The sequence below is a fragment of the Amia ocellicauda genome, chromosome 8, assembly GCF_036373705.1.
Source record: "Amia ocellicauda isolate fAmiCal2 chromosome 8, fAmiCal2.hap1, whole genome shotgun sequence".
Classification (NCBI taxonomy): domain Eukaryota; kingdom Metazoa; phylum Chordata; class Actinopteri; order Amiiformes; family Amiidae; genus Amia; species Amia ocellicauda.
The window spans coordinates 40,592,471-40,616,192 of NC_089857.1; the positions used below are offsets into that span (position 1 = coordinate 40,592,471).

Here is a 23,722-nt window from a genome sequence, read left to right on the forward strand (position 1 = left end):
AGGTGAAACCTGGAAAGATGACTGTCTTTTTTAGAAGAAGAAGGCAGTCCCTTCTGTGAAAGTGCACAACACTCAGCAGCTGTTTCACTTCATCGCACTGCGGACACTGCCAGGCTTCACGGGTGTGAAGATATCCACGCAATCTACATTTCGTTCATGGCACACGCCTCGAGGAGTAATGCGACAGAACCTACTTTTCACAGAGAATAATTGTCTGACAGCTTAAGTATTTAGGCACTTGGCATATGAGCAGCACTTAAAACAATCTTCATTCTTCTCTCCATACCTGAGCATGCCTTTTAAAATTGTTCTCAGCTAATTATAACTCCTGATGGAAAAGATCGTCAGGCTGTCTATTGTTGTGTTTGATTTCTTTTCACACGGTTGTGTTATGCTGAAGGTGTCACCCGATTGGCTCTGAAGTACACAAAGAAGTAGTGTCAGGTGACCATTTCAGACAAGCCTAGTTTAGCTGTCTAGTGGTGAACACATTTATCATATCATGTATTATATTTTCATTCAGAAATGTATACTCTGTGCAGGAGTGTCTGAATGTGTGCTGAGTTTGTGGTGATGTATCTGTGAGCTTCTGCTCGCTCGGCGCTTACTGACCTCTGTCCAACTCAGACCACCCTCTCGTCTCACTCTGTTTAGCCATGCACCGGGCTGCTTCTGGTAATGACAGTGACAAGGGTGGCTGAATTAGAGGTTAATGATCAAGCTTACTGGAATAAAACTGCATTAATTTTCCTGATACCACAAGCTGTGCCCCAAAGTCCAAGTAACTGGTTATCCTAAGGTAATGTCAGCCCATTCCAAGTGGACAAGGGCTTTTTTAAGCTACCAGTGTGCCGAGGCAGAATCTGCGACAGTTTAATTTACTTATTTATCCACTAAGATGTGTCAGCATGGTTTGGAAAAATGCATGAAGTGAGATACTACAGCAGAGTTTTGAAGTGCTAGGAGGAACTCCAAATAGTGTAGTTTGAAGAACTTTATAAGTGTGTGTCAGGGCATGCATATTTAAAACACATTAGAAGGCAGCCCACAGATAATTCATGAAACACCGGGTTTAAAAGTTCATCGAAAGTTAAACGTTTGTTATATGCAAGATTGCTTTGTTTAATTTGAATCATTTATGTCTAAGAGAACTGAGTCTGGCAGGTTTGCTGAGCTGAAGCTTCGTGAAAGTTGTTCACAAGGTCAGGCCGTTTTCTTTGACTGAGGCTGGAAGTGTTGGTATACAAGGAAACAAGGTAGAAAGGTGAGGTGTTGGAGAGAAAAGATCCTCAGCGCATACTGCCATATACATATGTGTGGAAATTGAACTCTAACATGTCATTTTTATGCATTTATACTCAACAGAAACTAATAAGCATGTAATAGAGAGGATATCTTGTAATTTCCTTTGAGTGGATATATCTCCGCAGTGGGCTATATACTATATTATTAAGCAATGTTCAAAAAGCATTTGCAGTATATATATTTTTTTATTTAAAAGGACATTTAGTCATCAGATAGCTGAAATTGGTGTGACCTAGTTTTTAAAAAAGCTGGTGAGGAAAGTGGGATCTCCTCTCAGCACCAATCTGTGACACTTCTGTTAGAAGCTCTTAATGCGATCTGCATATTTTGTTGACTTTTGCAATTTCCTTCAGTGATGGCAAGTACAAAAATAAATCCAGATGGTTTGAGCACGTAAAGAAAGATACCATCTGAGATTTGGAAAATATGACTGTAAAACAAAAGGCAGAAAATAATATAATAGTAATATATTTTAGCTTTATTGTTATGTTTTGCTCTAAATCAACCTCTCTCTCACCTCCTGAAGTCACTACCTTGGCACCTGCCTGGGCCCCAAATCTGCCAAATCTACCGAATCTCAAACACACAGTTTAATCGTCCACTCTCAGCCCTCCTTCTGGCATAAACAATTTACTCAGAGATGCACAAAGTAGGATTTCCTGTTTGAGTTCTATGTATCTGGCAAAAGCTCTTTCCTTTGCTATTACAAATGATTTCACTGTTTGTGTTTTGTTCTTTGAAGCCACATCACTGACATTGTCTTGTGCAGTCGAAGCCGGAGCTGTCTCAAAATGTTTTGTAATATGTTTCGTGGTAGTAACCTATTAGCAGTTTAATAAGTCCTTGCTTGATTGTGGCAAGGTGAGCCAAAGGAGTCCTGAGCCAAAACTCTTTACATATCATATTTCAGTAAAGGGAGTTTCATTGGGTTATACAAGGACGCTTCTTAGTCTAAACTTTTGCCCAACAAAATACCATTTGGATACCATAAAAGAAAGTTGAAAAGACTGTCATTATGCACTTATTCTTCACAAAACCAATTAATTGTAATCCCTTTAATATCACAGTATATATAACTACACGACCTTGGTAGCTGGTGCCCTCCGGTTGCACGAGTATCTGGTCTCTATTGCTCTTTATTGTGTATTTTGTTGATACCATTTGAGCAGTCGAGGGATTCTGCTCAGTGCTGTCTAGCATAAAATGACTTACAGAAGAAACTATTTTAAGGAAATGGACTAAAATGCCTATTCGTACAATAGTTTTTTTTTAAAAGCTATTACAGATGACAGGGCATGAATCTCTACCCAACAGCTCCAAAAAACATGGATGGGAAGGATTTAAAAACACACTGAGATTGTAAAAGTATTATGCTGCATCATCTAAACTGTCCACAAAATCCCAGGCGGTGGGTTTAGCAGAACCGCCAACATCTGGAATGAGCAGCACTTGGCAGCAGTGAAGATAATGGGAAAGACAGGGGTCTCCTCATGAGGTCTAGTAAGGGAGTGGAGGGAAAATTGGACTTGGCCCCTGAATTCCTGTTACCTCTTTGAACCAGGATTTATGCTGTGTGTTTTATATTAATTGTATTTAAATTGTACTTTGTATTGATTATTCTACTGCACTTGTATTGATTTGTAATGCTTGTGTAAACTATATGTTGCCCTGGATAAGGGTGTCTGCCAATAAATACATAATAGCATTTGTAAAGTGAATAAAGCAATAGTGGCCCTTAAACTTGAGTTTCATGGGTTCTTGAAGGAAAGAATATTTTTAATTAACTTTCACATTAAATGGAAAATGAATTTCTCCCCCCCACCCCCACCCCCATTTAGGATTATGGCCACTGTAACTTGAATACCAATGGAACTGAATTTTCATTAAACAAATTCCCAGTGCAGACGACTTTAATTAAATGACTTGAATTGGGTCCATGCAGTTGGGGGGGTATTAATCCTTGTAATAGTGGTGCTACATTTAGTCGGTTATAAATCAATTGGAAACTCGCACGTTAAAATAAAAAATAAAATAAATTCTGCTCCAGTGTATCCATTCGTAGGGTGGATCTGTAAATTAAAAGAAATGCAAAGAACAGGGAGTAAGTAGTGGAGCATTCAAGCGAAAGCGAGAGTAAATAACTCATTCCATCATCACGGGAAAAGAAGCTCTCACACCCACATGCAAACTGGAATTACGATTCATAAATGTCAAAGAGAACAACACACAGGGTCAATTTTATGGCCTTTAATAACAATTTGGATATACTTTTAAAACAGTTTCAGTCACAAAAGCATTAATTTTTCCAAATTATGATTTTATTAAATAAATAAATACTGCACTGTGTCCAGAATAAGTTATTTTGTGTAATAAGGAATGCATCTGTCCAGCCACACAACTGGTTTCCTTATTTTCGAAACAATATGGCCTTAGTTCACAGCTGGGCAGCACACGACTGCACAATGTAGCCCTGGTGTTTAAAAAATGTTTACCATCCCTTTGGGGGAGTTTTCACAGTTTTAAGTCTATTTTGCTCCACAGAGAGCTACAAGTGATCACCTTGCTTTGCCAACGCATACATTTCAGATCGAGACTCTAACGCCATCCACAGTTTCAGATCCAGCTCGACAAAGCAAGATTATAAAAACGACAAAAACACACACCAAAAAAAAAAAAAAAAATGTTTTTGTTCATCTAAAAAGTCCATCTGGTTCCAGCCCAGGATTCGTTTCGATGAGGCCCTTGACCTTTTCGTACCTCCATCCATCCATCCATATCACTTTCAGTCCTCCGTGCCGTCGACATACAGGTAAGTCCACCTTGGGTTCCATCAAATCCCTCTTATCAGCAATCCATACTTTCACTCTCTCCCCAGCCTTGCGAGTCCACAGACTTCAATTACATCTTTGCAAAAGCATATTCAAAGCATATTCCATGCGGCTGCGCAGATCCGCCGAGCATCCAGACACCAGCAGGGTGGTCAGGCGGAAGGTGGTTGAGGCCCGATCCTCATTGATGTACGTCAGCAGGTACTCCTCGTTTTGGTTGCAGATGATGATCTTGGTGTGATCGTGGTAGAAGTTCACCTTCAGAGAGAAAGCAAAATCAAAGTTAAATCAGCTGCATAAGCAATGACACGTCTAGGCATTTCTCCAGCTGAGGAACACAAACTGACGTGTGTGTGTGTGTGTGTGGGGGTGATGTGTGTAGAAGATGCTCTTGGACAGTGGTGGAAGGATTTATCCATGGATTGCTGCCTTCTTCCTTGCTTACTATACATCTAATCCTCTGCTGCCAAATGCACTTAATCTTTTGATTTTGTTCATTTTTAATTCTGAGTCACTAAAGACCCACTGTATATTTACCTGGAATGTGCCATCATTGAAAAGCATCATTAGCGCCCGATCCGATTTCAGCCACTGCAGCAGGTACAGCCGAGGCTTGCGTGTGTCAGTCACACTGGGCAGATCTCCTCCCTGTTAGGAAAGGAAAACAATGCACAGTTAATATCGGCGCTGATGTAATGTCTCGGCATGGCGTTACACTCCGATCGCTATCTGCACACCAGCGCCATCAACGCACACTTACATCCATCAGGTTCTCCTCCATGTAGTGTGCGAAGTACTTCAGGATGGTGACTTGGCTGATGAACTGCTCCGGGGCCTCGGCCGTGGAGAAAACCGAGCATTGACCAAGTTCAGCATAATAGTGGACGGTCCTGAGAAAGACAAGGCAGGGAGACTTCATTAGCACACCGAGCATGGAAGATCTGAGAATAACACCACAAAAATAACACACACGCCACCGAGACGGAATATCCAATTCAGAGGGTACGTACTTCTTGTCCGAGAGCAGGCTCATGTGCGTCCCATTGTTGAAGAGGACCCCCACCGTGTGGTCCGAGAGCTGGTAGCCGAAGCCATACTTGTTGGAATAGTCCACCCACTTGGTGACCCACTGGAAGGTGCTGCCGAGGTTCTCTTTGGGAATGCCGTCCGCTGGAATCAAGAAGGGAACCACCATGAGTTTTCAACGAACCCCCGAAAGAGATTGTGACCCTTGCCTGTGCCTTTCCTTGTTCCCTAGTGTTTCAACACCTGCTTACGTGTTGTCCCCCCACCCCCACACCCCATCTGGACTCTGTGTATTAAGAACTCTGTAACCCACAGGAAAATAGGCTTGCAGGACAATACGTCTCTATAGAAAACAGCCACAGATTTCTCTTGCTGTTCCAGAAAGCATCTCTCACCTTCTGGCATGTTTTCGAGGCAGCCCCTCAATACCCTGGCAACAGTGTCAGCAACACTTCCCATCGTGCTGTCCTCGAGACCTGGAATAAACACCATCATTAAAAAACTGTTCGTTCTGCAGGCTCAACGATCGCAACACTAACAAGTGAAAATGTGCAGCCCATTAACTCGCCCCAGACCCATTAACGAAGGCATTTCAGTCAACGTACATTCACTGCTGCTGCTGCAGCTCCCCAGCGTTCCCCGCACAATCATGCGGATTGTGTCTCGGATCTGCTGCTTGTTCTCCTTCCCCAGGACGGCCGGCTTCCCGACAGGCGCGATTGGGGGCTTACTATCCTGTAGAGAGAGAAAAACATGAGTAAGCTTGCAAAAACAACCAGACCCTCCAGCAGCTGTCAAAATGTAAAAACCCTGAAAGCGTAAACTGTAAAGTCTCTGGGCTCACCTCAGCGGTTTGCTTGCAAGGCTGATGGCTGATCGAAGTCTTTTTGAGCTCATGTCGGAGTTTGCACATCTCATCCTCCTCTTTGGTTAATTTATCTGTACAGACAGACAATAAAAGGGACGCAGTTAGTATTCATTCACATCCTAACAAGGCACAATCACCAGTCATTCTACACACAGAGCCACAGAATTATGGTTTAAACTCATCCTGGCACAATCTCGGATTTCAGCTGGTAAAGTGCCAGATCCAGAGCCCTTTCTATAAGGTCAGAGGTAAGAACAGTCTGCAGCGCTCATCTGAGGCAGCGGCTATGTGTGGGCGTCCATGGCTACACTTACTGAGGCTTTCGTAGTACTTGACTTTCTCCTTTTTCCCTCCGAAGAGGGCAGCAGCTGCCTTCTTGAAGAAATTCTTGGCAGGGCTGGATAAGTGGAAATCTGGAGCAGAGTGGCAGCAGCTGAGAGACAGCCTCTCGGGGGTAAATCCCTGCAATAAGAAATAGAGGGAACATTAGAGAATGGACCTAGTGCTGAGAAATGAATAGAACTGACAGAACAGCCATTTTGAGTAGGAGACCACTACAGATTTAGGCTCAGGCTAGATTCTCTCGTTCGTTCAAGACCTGGGCGTGCCGAGACGTTTTGCACGGGAGGGTAGTCCACACACCTGAGTGAAGAACTCGTGTCTCAGGATGTCGTCCAAAGCAGGCCGGTCTTCTGGGTTCTTGGACAGCATGCTGCTGATGAGCTGCTTGGCCGGGGGGGTCAGCGAGGAAGGCAGAGAGTACCGTGCCTCTCGGATACACCTGTAGGTCTCTTTCAAGTTCGTCGTCTCAAACGGTGGCCTCCCGAGGAGCATCGTGTACCTGCATACACGCACATCGCCATGAATAACACGTTCATATTACTTATTAAAATCATCTTTTTCCATTTCATCAGTTACACATCAAAAGTGACCTTTATAAAGTAGTGTTTACAGTCTAAATCTGCAATTTCAAAACCAGCTACTCTACTCATGTATTCAAAGACATGCCAGCAATACCCGGATACAGTACTTACATCACACAGCCCAGAGCCCAGACGTCCGATTCACAGCCGTGGCCCTGCTTGTTTAACACCTCAGGGGACAAGTAGTTTGGCGTTCCACAGATCGTTCTGAAAAGCCAGAGAGGGAAGAGTTAGAGCGACTGCCATCGGGATCCCATTTCAGTCAAACAGCATAGCACCGCGATCCTGCCAAGACGTACCTCCTCCTGTTCTCCATCGGCTCCAGCTTTGCCGCCAGCCCGAAATCTCCAACCTTAAGATCCATCGATTCACTGATGAAGAAGTTGCCTAGAAAAACGGATAAAAAACGAAATTTGTTACCAAATGATTTTTCCCAGATCAGTCACTCCAATCCTCTGCGCTCAGGACACGACTGAGTCGCCGGCTGGAGGGATTGCTGTAGAGGCTCACCGAGTTTCAGGTCTCTGTGAAGGATTTCTTGCTCGTGAAGGTATTTCAGTCCCGAGACAATCTGTCGGAGGTAGTACCTCACCTCCGGCTCGGTCAGCACCTTGCGCGCTTTCAGGATATGGGCCAAGGACTAGGACAAAGCAAAACGAAAAACTCAATTAACAAACAGCTCACACACAAAAGAGATGAAAGGAAAAGCGGTCTCCTTTGAGCTATGGAACAACGCATCTACTGAATACAGCGCCCTGCAGGATCTCACAGCCCCACATTAATCGTACAAGATTGCGTTTGCTTGCTGTCGATTCCTTGTTCCAAGCTATCCTATTGGGGCCCAAAATAGGCTCAAAATGCAGTGGGGTCAATATCTCCCTCTCCAGTGGTTTAAGATTAAAAGATGCTGCACACTTGTGGTCGCACAGATAATGGAGAGGCTCTCAGCAGGCAAGGCTCACCCGTCGGCTGCAGTACTCCAGGAGGATGTAGATGTTCTCTTTGTCTTCGAAGTGGTGGAAGAAGTGAACAATGTGTCTGTGATGCAGGATTCTGTGCAGTTCGATCTCCCTGTCAATCTGGAAAATAAATACAATATATAGTCAATTATGTTACACTGTGGGAAGGCACATACACATATAAATAAACCCAAGCCCCTAAACTGAACTAAGCCGCTGCTGTGCATACCTTTTCCCTTTGATGCGGCTTGGAGACCCGAGTGTGAGGGATGATTTTGGCTGCGTACACCTTGCTGGTAGCCAGATCCGTCAATTCGTAACATTTGGCAAAACCTCCCTGCAAAGAATGAAGAGACATCCATCAACCACAGGAACAGATTCATTGTTACATTTTATGGACTATTTGTTTCTTTTTGCCTTTCCAGAAATAGAGCACTGAAAAGGGCCCTATAATGCATGCACTCACACTGAAAATAATGCAATGGCACTTGTGCATTCAGATACAGACATACATGTTTTACATTTCCCATTTCTCCAATGATTTATTTTCCTATTGTCCATTGGGAATGTGCATGCTTTTCTATCCACCCAAAGTCCAAAATATGGGCAAGTTTCCTTTTCGCCCCGTCCTGGGGTGTCAATTACCTTGCCCAAAACTTTGCCCCTGCAGTAGCACTTGCCGGTGCTGGGGTCGGTGATGACCCGGGACATCTCCGGGGCTGGGTGCTCCTCCGGCTTCTTCCTCTTGAACTCGCAGGGCTTGTGCAGCGCCTGCTCGCACGTCTTGCTGCTGCCGTTTTGATTATTTGCCGGCTGGTAAGTGATAGTCCTCAGTATATCCATCGCGGCTCGGTCCTGGCAGCTCCCTTCACCGGTGCAGTGCGGGGCCGCCGGGCAGCTCATCTTTATAAGCCAGCGGTGCGGCCCCTCCTCCGGCTGCGCGACGTCACGGCTCGGGATTCGTGGTGGCGGCCTGGCAGCGCAGGTGTGCGCAGGTCTGCGGAATCCCGCGCTCCCATTGGTGGACCCGCGCAAATCTGCGCAACACGGAGGCGAGCTGATGTTGCGCCTCTCCTGCGTGCAAGGCCAGGGAATGTCAATTACCCCCAAGTCTTTGTCAGCTTTGACACTAGACGCATGCTGAATTAGTGGAAGACTTGACCGCCAACGCAGATAGATAAATATGCAATTTAAAATCATACTTCACTGGTTTTCCAATTAGTGTTCATTTTAACATAATCCACTCCCACCAGCAGTGTGGGATCAAACCTAAACTGAAAGGTTTATTGTGTATTGTATAGATATAGTCTCAGTGTTTGCGTTTTCCACAGGCAAATCAAAGCTATGCACTAACAATTCATACATGCCTCTTTACATTTATAATAGCTGCAAAGGCGCATTGTTTTACACTTCACTATTCAAATGGCAAGGATGGATCCGTGGTTCTTGCAGAAACCCTGGGGTGCTTTGTAAAAAATTTGAGTAAAATGTAAATCTCAGGTGCAATATATACATTCGTGGCCGAAACAAAAGGCTTAAACAAAACTGAAGGGGAAATGGGACAATAGCGCCACCAAGTGGTTACTAAAAAAATTGCCATTACAGGCTGCTGGAAAATGCGCTGTTTTATGTGCGCAAAGATTTGCTTTCAGGTGTCAATAACCTAAACAGCAACACTTTAAATAACTTGTAATGGGCCACACAGCACGTCAAATGTATTGATGTTGCTTAACACTATTCTATCAGGGCCAATATAATGTTTGCACATATACAACGTTTAACTATTTAACTACATACATAGATACTGACATAGGCCTACATACATACATACATTCAACTTAAACACCAGTTTCCATCTGGTACTGGCAGACAGGATTGCGAATTGGTTTATATGGCAAACACGTCCATGAGGCTTTAATAATGATAATGATAATAATAATAATGCCATGTCAGATATTACATACTTTGGTGCCACCTAGTGGTGTAAAAATCAAACTGACGGTATCCTGTTATGTGAACAAGCATTTTGCTCCATTCCTAGTAAATTAATATAAAAAATAAAATATTTTGACTTACAAACTTTATTATATTTTTGAATCTATTTATTAACATATATAACTTCAATGCATGGTTTGCATCATTACTAGAGTTGATGCTGTTGTTGTTAATACATCACTGTACACATTTTAAAAGTGCATATTAATTATATTTGAAAATGCCCTTTAGTTTTGACATACATGTCTGTATTTTTTATTAACATAATGCTACTTGTTTGTACTGTTGTGTTATGCTTTTGTGTGTTTTTGTATCATGGTTTATTTAAGTGAGTGTGCCTAAAAATAAAAAACATAATGAAGATGTTTGTTAGGCAATCATTTCACTAGTTTGTGTGTGTGTTTCTCTTAAGCATGAAGACATGACAGCGTTGCCAGATACAAGACAGGATCTGTCAGATCTATGGCCCATGTGACTAAAACCACAACCTTAGAGGAAACGCTAATCAGTACAAATAGGTCAGTTGTCCCCCAGAATAAATAAGCGACAGTTAGACAGTGTTTCTTCTTGCACTGCATTTGTATTATGACTCCACAGCTTTTTTAAAGAAGATATACTGACATCCATCCAGAACATTTCTACTGAGGTAAAACTGTCTTCATTCTCTTACAGGGTTTGGAAAAATAAGCTTTATTGTAATACTTGACCAACGAGGGTAACATTTAATGAAGTATTTGATCCTCTTATTTGCAATATTAAATTGTCTTTATGTTCTGCTAGGTGGCAGGTGGTCTTGTTTACAGTGATAGTGTGTCAGCCGTCTGAAAGTCACTAAAACATTTGTGCTTTATTACATTACAAAGATGGAAATGCAGCACTTTGATACGCAACAATATTATAGTGGGAGAAGTAAAAGGTCAACAAACAAACAAAGGAGAGACACACGTATACACGTACAGAGTATATATGTGTAATTATAAATTATACCGCTGCCGGAGTGCTATTCATGTATCTGCTTTAATATGTAAAACACATAAGCAGTGAAAATATCATCATAATTCATGTTTATTTCAGTCGCAATAATTCTATATCATGTTTGTTTCGTCGATAAATGCTGTGCCACTTCAGCAACCTTAATATAGTGTAATAATTAATTGAAGAAGTGGTTTTGCTGTTGTGTGTCCTCTGCTAGTCATTGCTAATTGGGTGGGGTTAATCACAATGAGTCCATTTGCACTTTTGATAAAGCAAAACTGTGTCATATGAACAGAAGAGGTTGGTTACCTGGCCCTAATCTAATCTTATTTTCATACTCAGATGTTCAGTTATGGTGGACACATGCAACATGTTTATTTGTAACCACAGAAAGATACACTGTGTTTTTAGCTGTCGTTTGTCTTTTATTTTCACACAGGAACAAGCTCAATTGTAGCCCTGTCAAAATAACAGCGGTGGGATGTAATTTGTCAACGTTGAAGAGTAAAACCCACAGCAAGCATTCGACAACAGCGAGACTTGATAAATGGAAGGAAGAAACAACACTAAACTTGGCAAAACAGTGAAAGATCATCGTGTGCAATAAGAAGCATCTCTCGTCACGTGTGTATTGTTTCCACGTCTTGAACAGCTTAAGCTTTGTGTTATCCACCGAAGTAGCAGAGCAATGGGAAACTGCGTCACCTCAAACCACAGCAGGAATAGCTGCTGGCCGAAACAGCACCTGACCTTTTGCTGCTGTCGACGCAGAGCCGTAAATAGGGTTCAGTTCTCACAAGACTTAAATAAAGCAATGGAGAACAATTTATACCGCTTGCAGCCCCGACCAGAAGTCTTCCCACAGCAGTCACCCACTCTCGCTCCTAAGGACGGACCTATCCAGGGTTTTGGCCACAGCCCTTCCAGCGCCCGGCCCGTCACCGTGCACAAACACTACGAGAACGTCACCGTTGAGAAGCCCTATCAGAGGGGAGCGATGCTGTCCAGGCCCAACGACGAGTCTGAAGGAGAGTACATGTCGTACGAGGAAGACCATATTTACGGGAATGACATGTCCTGCACCTACTATAACTATAACGGCCCGCTCTTTTCCAGCCCCAATGAAGCTGCGCCCGAGGACGGGGAAGACGTTTACATTTTCCCCGACAATGAACAGGAACAGTAGCAGCTCGAACGCCAGCGAGTTTTAGTCTCGGGTGAGAGAGGCCAAATCATCTCTACATCTAGAATTCAGGAAATAGAGTCCTGTGCTGTATTTGACTATACTCTGTGTCAGATGTAGCTGTGGTTATATACATATAACATAAGAGAGGTTCGAGAAGAGGCCGTTCATGCCCACCAATAGATCTGGTTTTGTTTGACATCAATCAATATCAATATCCTTGTAGACATTTTAGAAAGAGGCTTTATTGGAAGTAAGAAAGTAAGGCTCGTGTTCACAGATACGGCTCAGACGGGGCGAGGGGAGGCGGGTGGCTTGCGGAGCGTGCTCATGTCGTAGGCCCACACCTGATCCAGCCCCGAGCCCTCGCTGCAGGTAGCCGGCCACCGAGCGAAAGGGAAGCGGCAGGCGATGACTCGGGCGTCGTCGGGGAGTTCGAGCAGGAGCTTCTCCTCCAGGACATCCATCTGAGGAAAACAGTCAAAGAGCATGAAGTGAGACAGTCATACAAGTACACAGGGCACGCTAATGTCTTTGGGACTGAGTTTAAGGTTGTCTGTCTTCCAGGTGATCTTATTTGGATACTCTTGGATGTGTACGTTGTGGGGGAGGGTACATCGCTTGAAATATCGAATGCTGTGGTATTCAGTGTGTAAACATGCAGCTTCAGTTGACCTGTTCGAGTGCTGAATTTATCGCAGTATTTGTTTACGGTGAATACACGGGTATTACGGAAGAGCATTAGAGAAACTGAAGAAAGAGAAAAAATATATGTTTTGAGAAAAAAGGCAAACGTTTTGAGATTTAAAGTCGAAATAAACTTTTGAGAAAAAAAGTTGAAAGTTCAGGTTCAAACACCAACAGCGTCCATATGTTGTTAAAATGGGACTGGGTAAAACCCGAAATGGGTTCTAGATGAGGAGATAATCATCAAGGAGCTAAAAAGACTGTGTAGAGCTGTATGTGTAAAAGGTGTAGGTGTAAAATGGAATTATTGATGTCTAAATTACTGAAAAGTATACCTTGGAAGGCTAATAAGCTTTATTAATCAGTCACATGGACAAAAAGTGTAAACTATTTTGTGTTTCCAGTTCCAAATATAACTCCCCAGCACAAAACTGCTGTATCTTAAAAAGGACTACGACGATTTTGGGGAGTTGTCTTTTCAATATTAGAAAGCAACCCTTGGAGAGCTAACAACCCAATCTAAGACACAAACTTGTGGCATTGGGGACACTAATGTGGGTGTCTATTCCCAGTCCCACAAATTAAACTATTGTAGCACTATTACTTGTACAAATTCTGTTCAGTTTAACAAATTGTAGAAAATGTATATACATTATTATTATTGTTGTTATTATTAGTATTAAAGTTAATTATTAATATTATTTACATTATGTACAATATTTTCAATTAAAACATACGTTTCTGAAAGCCCAGAATAAGTATTTTTCTGTTTTAGACGTCTTTGTAAATCTTTCCACTGTTCCAGCATCTCGGGTTTTACCCAAGTTCCCTTATAACACCATATCGACGCTGTTGGTGTTTGAACCTGAACTTTCAACTTTTTTTCTCAAAAGTTTATTTTGCCTTTTTTTCTCAAAAGTTTAGACTTTCTTTTCTCAATATATATACATTTTTCTTTCTCTTAAGTGGCCCTAATGCTCTTCTGTAGGTATTAATTATAGCTGAAAAGTTCTGAGCATTAGAAAATAGCTTAGAGATTTTTTAATAGTCCATCATCGTAAAACACATTTTCAACATTTGCATTACCGTCCAAATAAAGGGATGTATTTATTTACTGATTTCATTCTGTAAAGTGATTAATGACTTTACAATCATGTGTCAATGCATGCAATTTACAGCGACACAGTGTAGACATATTTTGTTCAAACAAGGCTGAATACTTATAAGGCTTTGACCATATTGAAACTGTGACTCACCTGCCAACAGCAGAACAATTACTTGAATACCGGCACTTTTGCAGCTTTATGATTTGACGTTTTGTGTGTAAGTACATTCTCCAGTTTAATAGTATTGTGTTATTATCTAATGAGGGTAGCTGACCATGGAAATTACTGAATAAAGACTAAGGATAAAATTCTTTTATTCAGTTTTTTTAAAAGTATATATATCCTAAATGGTGAATAATTTGGCTTTTGGATCAGATATTGAACTTATCACATTTGGAAGTGGCAAACTGTATGTCATATTACTTTTTCTTTTTCTATCTAAATATTTATCAAGCAACCATATACTTACTCAAGACAAAGATTATTTGCCTTATTTGGGAAAAAATTTTTAAACTTCAGATCCACCGTCCCCCACTTTTACTATTTTAAGAAGGCCCGGCCTCCTTCTAATTTCTGTTCTTTTGTAAGAGACTTCAAATGTATCCGTTATCTAGAATATCACCATGTTCCCTCTTTGACAGGAAACATAATGCTATAATCATTATTCACAGTTTTAACTGCACAAATTAGTTAACAAATATTGTGTTAGCAGAAAGTTCCATTGTGTGTGTATATATATTATTATCATTATTGTTATTTATGTATTTATTTTCAAACATATTTTCTCTTTCTTTTAATGATTATTCTTTTAAATGTGCAATCTGTATCCTGTATTAATATGGTGCTTAATCTATGTTCCCTTTAGTTATTTGCTGTAAATGCTTCTGCAATACTTGTCTAACCCTGTCGTGCCAATAAAGCTTGTTTGAATTTAATGAAATAAATTCAACAGGTTAACAGAATTCTCAATAAAAAACATCAAACATAAAATGCAGAAGTAGATTGTTATTATAGACAGCCCTGAAAAAATAGGTTTTGTACATTTATGTTTGTTTTCATGCAACAATAACCTAGATTTAACACTCTGCTGTAAAATGGTAATAATTAACTAAATAACTAAATAACTAAATGCAAACCTCAGACCTTTAAAATGTCTTGCCTTTGTTCAGAGTATGAATTTAAGTATAACCTCACTGTCTGTGTTTTGGTAAATGGGGTCTTTTAGATAAAACTCCAGTGTTGTGGTATAAGCATTGTACAGATCTGTACAGGAAGTGTTTCTATCATATGGTTAACTTTAGACTTGGTATTCAGCCCTGAAAAAACCACAGACTGAGCGAGGGACTACACATGGTCAACGTCTTGCTTAAGTTTTAATGTTTAGTCTGAACCATGTCTGTATTAACAGATTATTGTCAGGATGGTTGAACCTCTAGGGGTAATACATTTCCCATTTGTTTCAAAATAAAAAAAAGCCACAGATAAGGAGGTGTTGCTTTACTACACAAATATCAGTGTATGAAGCTCACTGGTGTCAGAAGTGGAATTAAACAAAAAACATTTGAATTGATCCCCATTTAAATGCTATTACAGCATGTTGATATATGAAATGCTGCTTTATAAATATAATTTGGTTGACTGATTGGCTGAATGATAGATATTTAAATATTACATAGATATTATAAATGTGTAAATGTTTGATGCAGTAAATATTTTAATATTTTTATTACCATTAAAAATTACTTTTTGTAGTATTATTAAAATTTCAAATAATGTATCTTCCAAGCTGAGCTAACTAGAAACCTTTTAAGAATTGTGTTTAAATTAGCTATTAGTTTTGTGGTTGTTGTTGTTTCTAGTGTTTGTTTTCAATTCCAAGAAAAATAAAATCTCCAGCTTTAAAAAAAAAAGATAAATATCAATGAATCAAATGGTCTGACACTAATTATTTCATTCCCATAATAACTGATTTGGGCATTGGGCGACTCTATAATAAAACAAAAAGCTGTGCTACACGTGCAAAGCAGGATTTAACATTTTGTTGGGCTGATAACTACACAACCAAAAAAGATATGTAGAATTGTTCTTCCATTAGATGTAGGGTAATCTCAGTGACAGGTGAAACTTACCACACCTGGAGCTAAAAACATGGTCACATTATTGTACCTTGAGAGATCTGCCTGCAAGAGAAAATACTTTGTTTAATCTCTTTAGGAAATATGTATAGGTTGTAAAAAATATGTTTTATGGTCATATGGTGACCAGTTCCAGGCATTTCATTAAAAAGAGTCAAATGAGAAGCATTTTTTACCACAATGCAAAATTAATCAAAGTGGATATCCAATGCGCTGCACTCTTACCAATATTTATGACCACAGCTTTGCACTAGTTACTTAGTTAAAATGCCACCCTTATTGTTGGCTATTCATTTCTTACTGGTTTTATTTTTAATGTTATACATTAGCTGCCTCACTGTGAACATCTAAGAGGTGTGAAGAAACAGAAATTATAAGTCGACGAGGCCTAGATAGGGGCTTATATAAAGAGGAAGCTTAGAAGTGGTGCAACATTTAATTGTGGCAGTACTAAAAACATGCTAACTTTCGTTTCACCTAACATTTGTTTCATTAAACATATTCACCAATAAAAGCTTTCACTGGTGACCATGAAACTGACAAACACAAAGTCAACATTAAAAGTCGAACATGGCAAATTCTATCATTGTGTTAAATACCACTGATTCTGATGAAGTCATAAAGCCAATCAAAAGAGTTATTTATTAAGTTGGGAATATATATATATATATATATATATATATATATATATATATATATATATATATATAAAAATAATATTAAAAAAGATTTTTAGAAGACAGTACCATCCAAAAATCCTTGTTGACAAAGTTGACATTAGTACTTGGAATTCCCATCCAGCGAGCCTTAGTTCTTGCATATGACAACAATATAGAGTTAATCTCAAAGCCAGTGCTTTGCAATCCCAGAGATGAAGCTGCAAAGACCTAGAAAAAAAATGATCATGAACATTTACAACAAAGGTCAAATTTATTTGCTGTGAAAAGTCTTACATCAGAAACCTTAAAACGATGTGCATCAATAAACAGAGATGTAGAACAGCAGTTTAGAGTTGTGTAATGTTTTATTTAAATTGTGGTAGAATCACATAGTTATTATAATAATAATAATAATAATAATGATCATCAAAATAATAATAACCTTTATTTTATATAGTGTCTTTCACGACGAGGACATCTCAAAGCACTTCACAATTCAAACTTGAAATATAAACAAATATTAAAATAGCCAACACACACACATTAAAATACATTAAAAGTATATTATATAAGATTGTATACAGTCTGATTGGAGTTGGAAGGTCATTCGACAATTTTGGAGCAATGGAACAAAAATCCCTCTCTTCCAAAGTAACACGTCTAGTGTTGGGAAGGGATAGCAGAGCAGTATCAGCTGAGCGCAAACAAGGTGAAGGAGTGTAAGGGTGCAACACTTCAGAAATATAACTGGGGGCTAATCCATGCAATGCTTTAAAACTGAGAAGAAGAATCTTAAATTTGACTCTAAAACACACAGGTAGCCAATGCAAAGAGGCCAACACAGGAGTACTATGATAATATTTCCTGGTTCGTGTTCAGACTCGAGCAGTAGAGTTTTGGACTTATTGCAACCTATTCAAAGTCTGTTTAGTAGCCCCGGCAACTAGTGCATTGAAATAACGAAGGTGTGCAAAAACAAAAGCATGAACAAGATGTTCAGCATCAGGCAAGGACAGGCAAGGACGAATGTGTCAGTGAGGGAACAAAAATAACTCCAAGGTTCCTTGATTGGTCACACGGTAAGAAATTAATACCATCAATAGACAGACTACGACTTACACGCGTTTGTTTACAAGAACCGTTAAGATATCTGCAGACAAAAACAGAAATCATCTTTGTGTGTTGCTGAAAGCTTTATCCAAGGCACTATTTTATCACATCACTCACTTATTAAGGCACCTCGTAGAAGAAAACAGTACCGGTAATAAGACCACTCATAAACAGATCTTTGCAAATGCATACGTTGGCGATAATAAATCAAGCGGAATCTCACCCTGCATGGCTGCATGGATCCAAAGCACTTTCTACAGGCAAACATTCAGCTTTTCATGTCAGACCCTGTGTCAGCTCTACAGAATGCTGGCTCAAAATAGCATTATCTGGTGAATCTTTAACCTATAAAACTGATCCAAGGGAAACCAGTGCTATGTGAACGGGGATTCTGCTGTTTCTTCAGATTCATGGTACTACATTTGCTGTGCTGTTCTCTATACAGGAAACACAGCTTTTCTTTTACACCAGACTGAAGAAAGAAGTTGAGGCGATGCATGGTTAACTTGACTTGAAGTGATATTACACCATGCTTATTTCTGATCTGCAAGTTCTATTGCTCATTTATTATTATAATTATCATTATAAATAGCTTAGTAGGTAGTAGTAGGAAACCATGGCTCAAGTTGCACACAGCACGGCCATTTTAAAATAGGCCACATTAATCTATAATAAGTTCTTTACATGATCAATTCACTATGAAGTGCATTTCCTGTAATAAGAACACAATTATTTACACGCATAACATTCCCAAATGGGTTCTAAATAACTTCATCTTATTAATGGGAAGTATTTTTGTGTCACTGATACTCCCTTGGCCTGTTTTCCAGTCTACACCAGAAGGATCATTGGTGTCCCTCTTTGTGCGCATAAATTAATCCGGCTTTGATTTCAAGTACATTTACCATATCAAGCAGTTTCAGTTCATCCCAGATCTTTATTCATTGGGATTGTAACGTTTGTCCCAAGCATTCTTTCATTGGTATTTAAAAACATATACATTAAGAAACATAAAATTATTAACCATATTTTCATATTTTATCTTTTCTCAAAACTCTACAGCAATTATTTCTAAAGTCTTGTGAAACAGATAATTGCTCAACAACTGGAGCTTGGTTACTTTCTCTGTGGCACTTGGTGATGCTCTTGAGTTCTGTAAATGCATGTGAACATTTAATTTAACAGTCAGATTTAGGGGAAGTCCTTGTAAACCTTCCTCAAACAAACCAAAGAAGAACAAATCAGCACTGATTACCAGTTCATCTGAGAAAGTATTGACCTTTTTATAAAAAATACAAAAATGCAACAGATGAGAGGTCCGGCATTCTTGTGAAAATGTTCCTGATCAAAGTAACTGCACAGCCCCTGGACCTTCTGTGTCCTTTCAGTCTTAATCATCTCCCAGTGCATTAGAGCTGTAGGTCTCATGCTTTTGTTTTTCACTTTGATGGGGAACAAAGGTCAGTCAACCAGTTCACACTAGATCTTACATGCTTGATTCAACGCTGTATTGCTCATTTTGTAAAGGTTATCTTGTTTGTAGGTCTCTAATCACTCTGAACATAACACCACCTACAAGACCTGCTCAGGCCACCAAGAGCACAGTACCGCTGGTCTCTGCCTAGCTTTACAAGGTGAATAACTGAGAGTGTGAGAGATGATGCGATTAAGCACTCCAGGCAGCAGGCAGTTGTTTTCCCCACATGGGCATGCAGACAACATCAGGGGGGTTCCTTTTTATTTTAAAAGACATGTCAAACTTCTCACACCTTCTAGCTGTTAATAAGACATTTTATGAGTGACTACTTCATGCTAATCATATAATCAACTAGAAATAACATTATTGCTTAACAGGGTCTGGGATCCCACTGTGAGTGTATAACGGGTCATATAATCAGCTAACTCTGAAAGACTCACCAGCCTCCCATCACCTGAACCGAGATCGGCCAGGTGTCCTCTGCGTCCGTCCAGAAGTTTCATAACATTCTGGGTCTGTGTATTACTGGAAGGCAAATACGGTACCTGCACAGCATTCACAATTTTCAGTCAGTTCTCTGTGTGCTCAGTTAGACCAACAGTGACTAATTTTTCTTTAAAGAGAGAAACCACCTCTGCACAGATAACTGTACTCAAGGGCAGCGAGCTGCTGTATTCACACATTTCAGCTCAAGACATGTATGTGCAATAGTTCTGTGTGCTAGTGTGTACATTACATTGGTTCAAGGTTCTTTGGCACCCAGGGTTCAATACTGCTCAATTATTTATTGTTAAAAAGATATATAATAATAAAATACTAATGGAAATAAGAAAATGTGGTTAGATGGTCTCATATTTATACATACACGAGTTAACCTTCAAGACTCATTTACGGTGACTTTGCTATGCATGCTATTCTGAGGAATCAGGAAGTAAACAGTTTTCTAGGGTTTAATAGCAACTTCAAGTGCAATGTTGGTTTCTGGAAGGCAGCATACTTATTAAAAGGAGTACCTTCAACTTAAATGGCACTTTCCGGAATCCAGGCAGTACAAACATTGTCCACAGCCCGTACAGGCCAGCCAGCAGCCCCCCTACAGCCACAGTCACGCGGTGATTGTGCTGGTGGGTGAACTTTGAGCTTTGATCCTGCAGAATAACCTCTATGGCGTCCTCCATACTGGACTGCGGTGGCAGCTCACTGGTGTTTCCTACTGTACATCACAAAAGGATGCATTTATAATTGGCACTTTTCCAGTGAAGTCATAATGCCTTTTTGTCACTTTTATTAAGCTCAGTGTTTTAATCCGTTAACAAAGAACTCTGGCTATGTACATTGCTATATATATGCTGTTTTCAATATAATAGGTCAACAATCCCGTGCTTTGGAACAAAGATCAAGAGAATGTAACACACTCTTTATTTTGTGTCAGAGAGAAACACATCCACATTGTTATTTACTGCACACATCTCATCTAATGAGAAAGGCACTTCTTTTACATATCTTGTTAGATGAAATATACAATTACACCTCAAGAAACAGAGGTTTCTTCTGATAAAGGGCCAATGCAGTCGAGTTGCATGAGGTGTGAAGAATGTGTGTGTGTCGATGGGCTCTCCTAAGTACATGCATGTAACAAAAAAATATATGTGTGACTTTACAGCTGCAGGGGAAGTAAAAGCAAAAGAATTCTCATTGATTTAACGTTCACAAGAATTCTGTTTTTCTTTTTTTTTTAACTGTATGTTAAACCTCTATGAATAAATGTTATTTAGTTATTAATAACAAGGTTTTTCAACTCTGCCAATAACAAGTAAGTTTGACAGCCTGTGTGTGCATTTTTAAGGAGCTGCTATCTGCATTACCCTTTATGTTTCATGTTTTTTTGTGCTAAAAGTGATTTGATTAACCCAAGGTAAAACCGTTCTGGTGTAAAAGAATGATACTGTTGTCTGTCACTGCCTTTCACTCAACAAAAGACACATTTGCAGCTCTCTTTGAACACATTTAGTCAGGAACCAGTCAACTAAAGGGGGAGTTATGAACAGAGTCCTCCCAACATTTGGTTCCCATACTGAGAGTTCATCCTCAGGGTGGTCTCTCTCCTGTGAGGAGTTTGGAAAGCCCTGTATGGACCCTCAGATGCCCCCTTGCACTGGAGGGCATGATGCACCTGAACTTTTTACACATGGTCAAGAAGCAGGAATCTGACCATGCATTTACAGTGACGTCACTAAGGATTAGCGCACACAAAACCTCTATAGCTCAGCTGGACCATGTCACCCTGGTTAACTGTGTTGCATTTAGCAAGGAAATGTAGGACGTGCACAGGCCTATAGATAGGGCATATGATAATGCACAGCATATAGCCCACTGCCCGACTTCTAAAACCATAGTTTTCTTGAACATGTCAATAATGTCAGTAATTCAACAGCACGTTGATATGATTTATAATAGTAAATATAACCAATCGATGATTCATTATGGGCATACAATAAATGTAAATAAACCTCATATGCAACCTTTCATTTAGAACCACTGATAATACCTCATACGTTTATTTTATTGATATAAAGTGGTAGAAAGAATAATTGCAAACTACACTTCTGTATACGGTATGTGTACCCTGCGGTTTACAACTGAAAAAGCCAGTTAAACTCCAGAGCAATAATACAGTCATTCACACCAGGTGTCGCGTTGATGCAAGTTTCATTTCTGTGTATGCAAACAGTACCTTCTAGAAACTTTCCTGAGCTGTTCATCCTATATATGTATGCCTAGTGCTTTAATAGCGAAAAATGTAAATCTGCAAACACAGCTTTAAAATGCACTTAAGATGTCAGTCCATGGGCAGGAAAGTGTTCATGCAGATTCTCTGTTTTTCTCGGTGCATATTTCCTACTCGATTATTCGTTAAAAGTGTGTTATTCTGTGTACGTCTTCGAGACGAAATGTTACCCATATTTGTTTTAAATAGTACTCATGTGAAATTAACAATCCATAAAACTGAATATCAAGAAAAATCCCTTCTGCACTAACCCACCTGAGATTGTGCCTCACTGCAGCACCTGAGAAGATTGACATTGTCTGTGCCCAATCAGCGCAAAGCTTACCATACATATCCCCGCCCACTACGTGCCCGTAGCCAATCAGACGCTAGACAGCTGACTGACGCATGTGGTCGTGCAGGGTCGACCTTGCGCACGCGCAGCCGGCACCCGGAAGTGCAGGAAAGGGAAACTCGCTGCTCGTGTTTGAGCATTGCTGTGTGAGAGACTTTGTCTTGTGTTGTGCACAGAAACACTTCGAGGCATATAGACCTTTGAGGGCTATTCACCACGTGGTCTTAGCTTCGAGCGCCATCTTTAGTCAGTTAACATTTTAAGACACACCAAATTAATTAAAAAACATTCATCATCTTACATGCATCTTTAGTTAAACACATTGCAACTGTTACTCTCAACTCCCAGTAGAGAAGGGGTTTCCCAGCTACAGATCTTGGAGATCTATGTACAGTGCACACACACAAACACATAGACAGACAGACAGACACACACACACTCAAACACACACACAGACACGCATACACACACAAACAACACACAGACAGGCAGACACACACATAGACACACAGACAGGCAGACACACAAACACACAGACAGACACACATACACACAATCACAGAGACACACACACAAACACACAGACAAGCAGACACACACACAAACAGGCAGACACACAGACAGGCAAACACACTCACACACACACACACAGACAGGCAGACAAACAGACACACACACACACACACACACAGAGACACACACAGACAGACAGACAGTCAGGCAGACACACAAACATACAGACAGGCAGACACACACACACAGACAGACAGACAGACAGACACACACATACACACACAAATAAACAGACAAGCAGACAGACACATACAAACACACATAGACAGACAGACACACACACAAACACATAGACACACACAATAGCTATTAGTATTAACAATGTAGATGTTAAAAGTGCTGTTGCATTAGCCTAGAACAAGGCCGCCATACACGCCATACCAAACTAAACATTAAATAATTAACATCAATGATAAATTGGTTAATTAGTGTTGGATACACCTATTTGCATCACTATAACTACATATGTATCCTGCAAGTCTGAAATGTTAAAACAGTGTAGTTGCATATGACACTTTTCATCCTACATGTGTTTGTATGACACTTTTCACACCCTCCTCACTACCAACATTGTTTTGGTGTTGTATGGAAGGGGAACAGGTGGATGATTGAGAAGCCTTCAAAAATAGAGAGAACACTGGGGCGTTTGATGCAATCTGACTGAACTGAACATTGGGGGCACAAGCTGATTGGCTGACAAGATAGGAATGTAAATATATGTAGTGGTTTATGTAGTGGCTTTATTTAATAGAGTGTGTTGTGGACCAAGGGTCAGGAACAGGAACAGTTGT

The 23,722-nt window shown here is 40.2% G+C and overlaps 3 protein-coding genes across 4 annotated transcripts; 1 reads left to right on the forward strand and 2 right to left on the reverse strand.

Moving 5' to 3' along the window:
* Window positions 1-3,537: 3,537 nt before the first annotated feature.
* plk2b (polo-like kinase 2b (Drosophila)) lies at window positions 3,538-8,780 on the reverse strand. The gene is made up of 15 exons (XM_066711409.1): window positions 8,555-8,780; window positions 8,139-8,246; window positions 7,913-8,029; window positions 7,461-7,590; window positions 7,250-7,337; window positions 7,062-7,157; window positions 6,670-6,868; window positions 6,342-6,489; window positions 6,004-6,098; window positions 5,765-5,894; window positions 5,555-5,635; window positions 5,144-5,303; window positions 4,894-5,023; window positions 4,671-4,781; window positions 3,538-4,391 (listed from the first exon to the last, which is right to left on the reverse strand). The coding sequence occupies exons 1-15, from the start codon at window positions 8,750-8,752 to the stop codon at window positions 4,200-4,202; spliced, it is 1,983 nt and encodes a 660-aa protein (XP_066567506.1). The 5' UTR covers window positions 8,753-8,780; the 3' UTR covers window positions 3,538-4,199.
* Window positions 8,781-10,444: 1,664 nt separating this feature from the next.
* On the forward strand, window positions 10,445-14,845 carry LOC136755050 (protein GAPT). Its single transcript, XM_066711412.1, has 2 exons — window positions 10,445-10,550; window positions 11,319-14,845. The coding sequence occupies exon 2, from the start codon at window positions 11,568-11,570 to the stop codon at window positions 12,063-12,065; it is 498 nt and encodes a 165-aa protein (XP_066567509.1). The 5' UTR covers window positions 10,445-10,550; window positions 11,319-11,567; the 3' UTR covers window positions 12,066-14,845.
* LOC136755049 (ATP synthase subunit C lysine N-methyltransferase) lies at window positions 12,320-20,678 on the reverse strand. Of its 2 annotated transcripts, XM_066711410.1 has the most exons (5): window positions 20,250-20,678; window positions 19,677-19,781; window positions 16,737-16,877; window positions 15,985-16,035; window positions 12,320-12,529 (listed from the first exon to the last, which is right to left on the reverse strand). In XM_066711410.1, the coding sequence occupies exons 1-5, from the start codon at window positions 20,412-20,414 to the stop codon at window positions 12,350-12,352; spliced, it is 642 nt and encodes a 213-aa protein (XP_066567507.1). In that variant the 5' UTR covers window positions 20,415-20,678; the 3' UTR covers window positions 12,320-12,349. The 2 variants fall into 2 exon arrangements, with proteins under 2 accessions (XP_066567507.1, XP_066567508.1); XM_066711411.1 differs by lacking the exon at window positions 15,985-16,035.
* Between the last annotated feature and the right edge of the window lie 3,044 nt (window positions 20,679-23,722).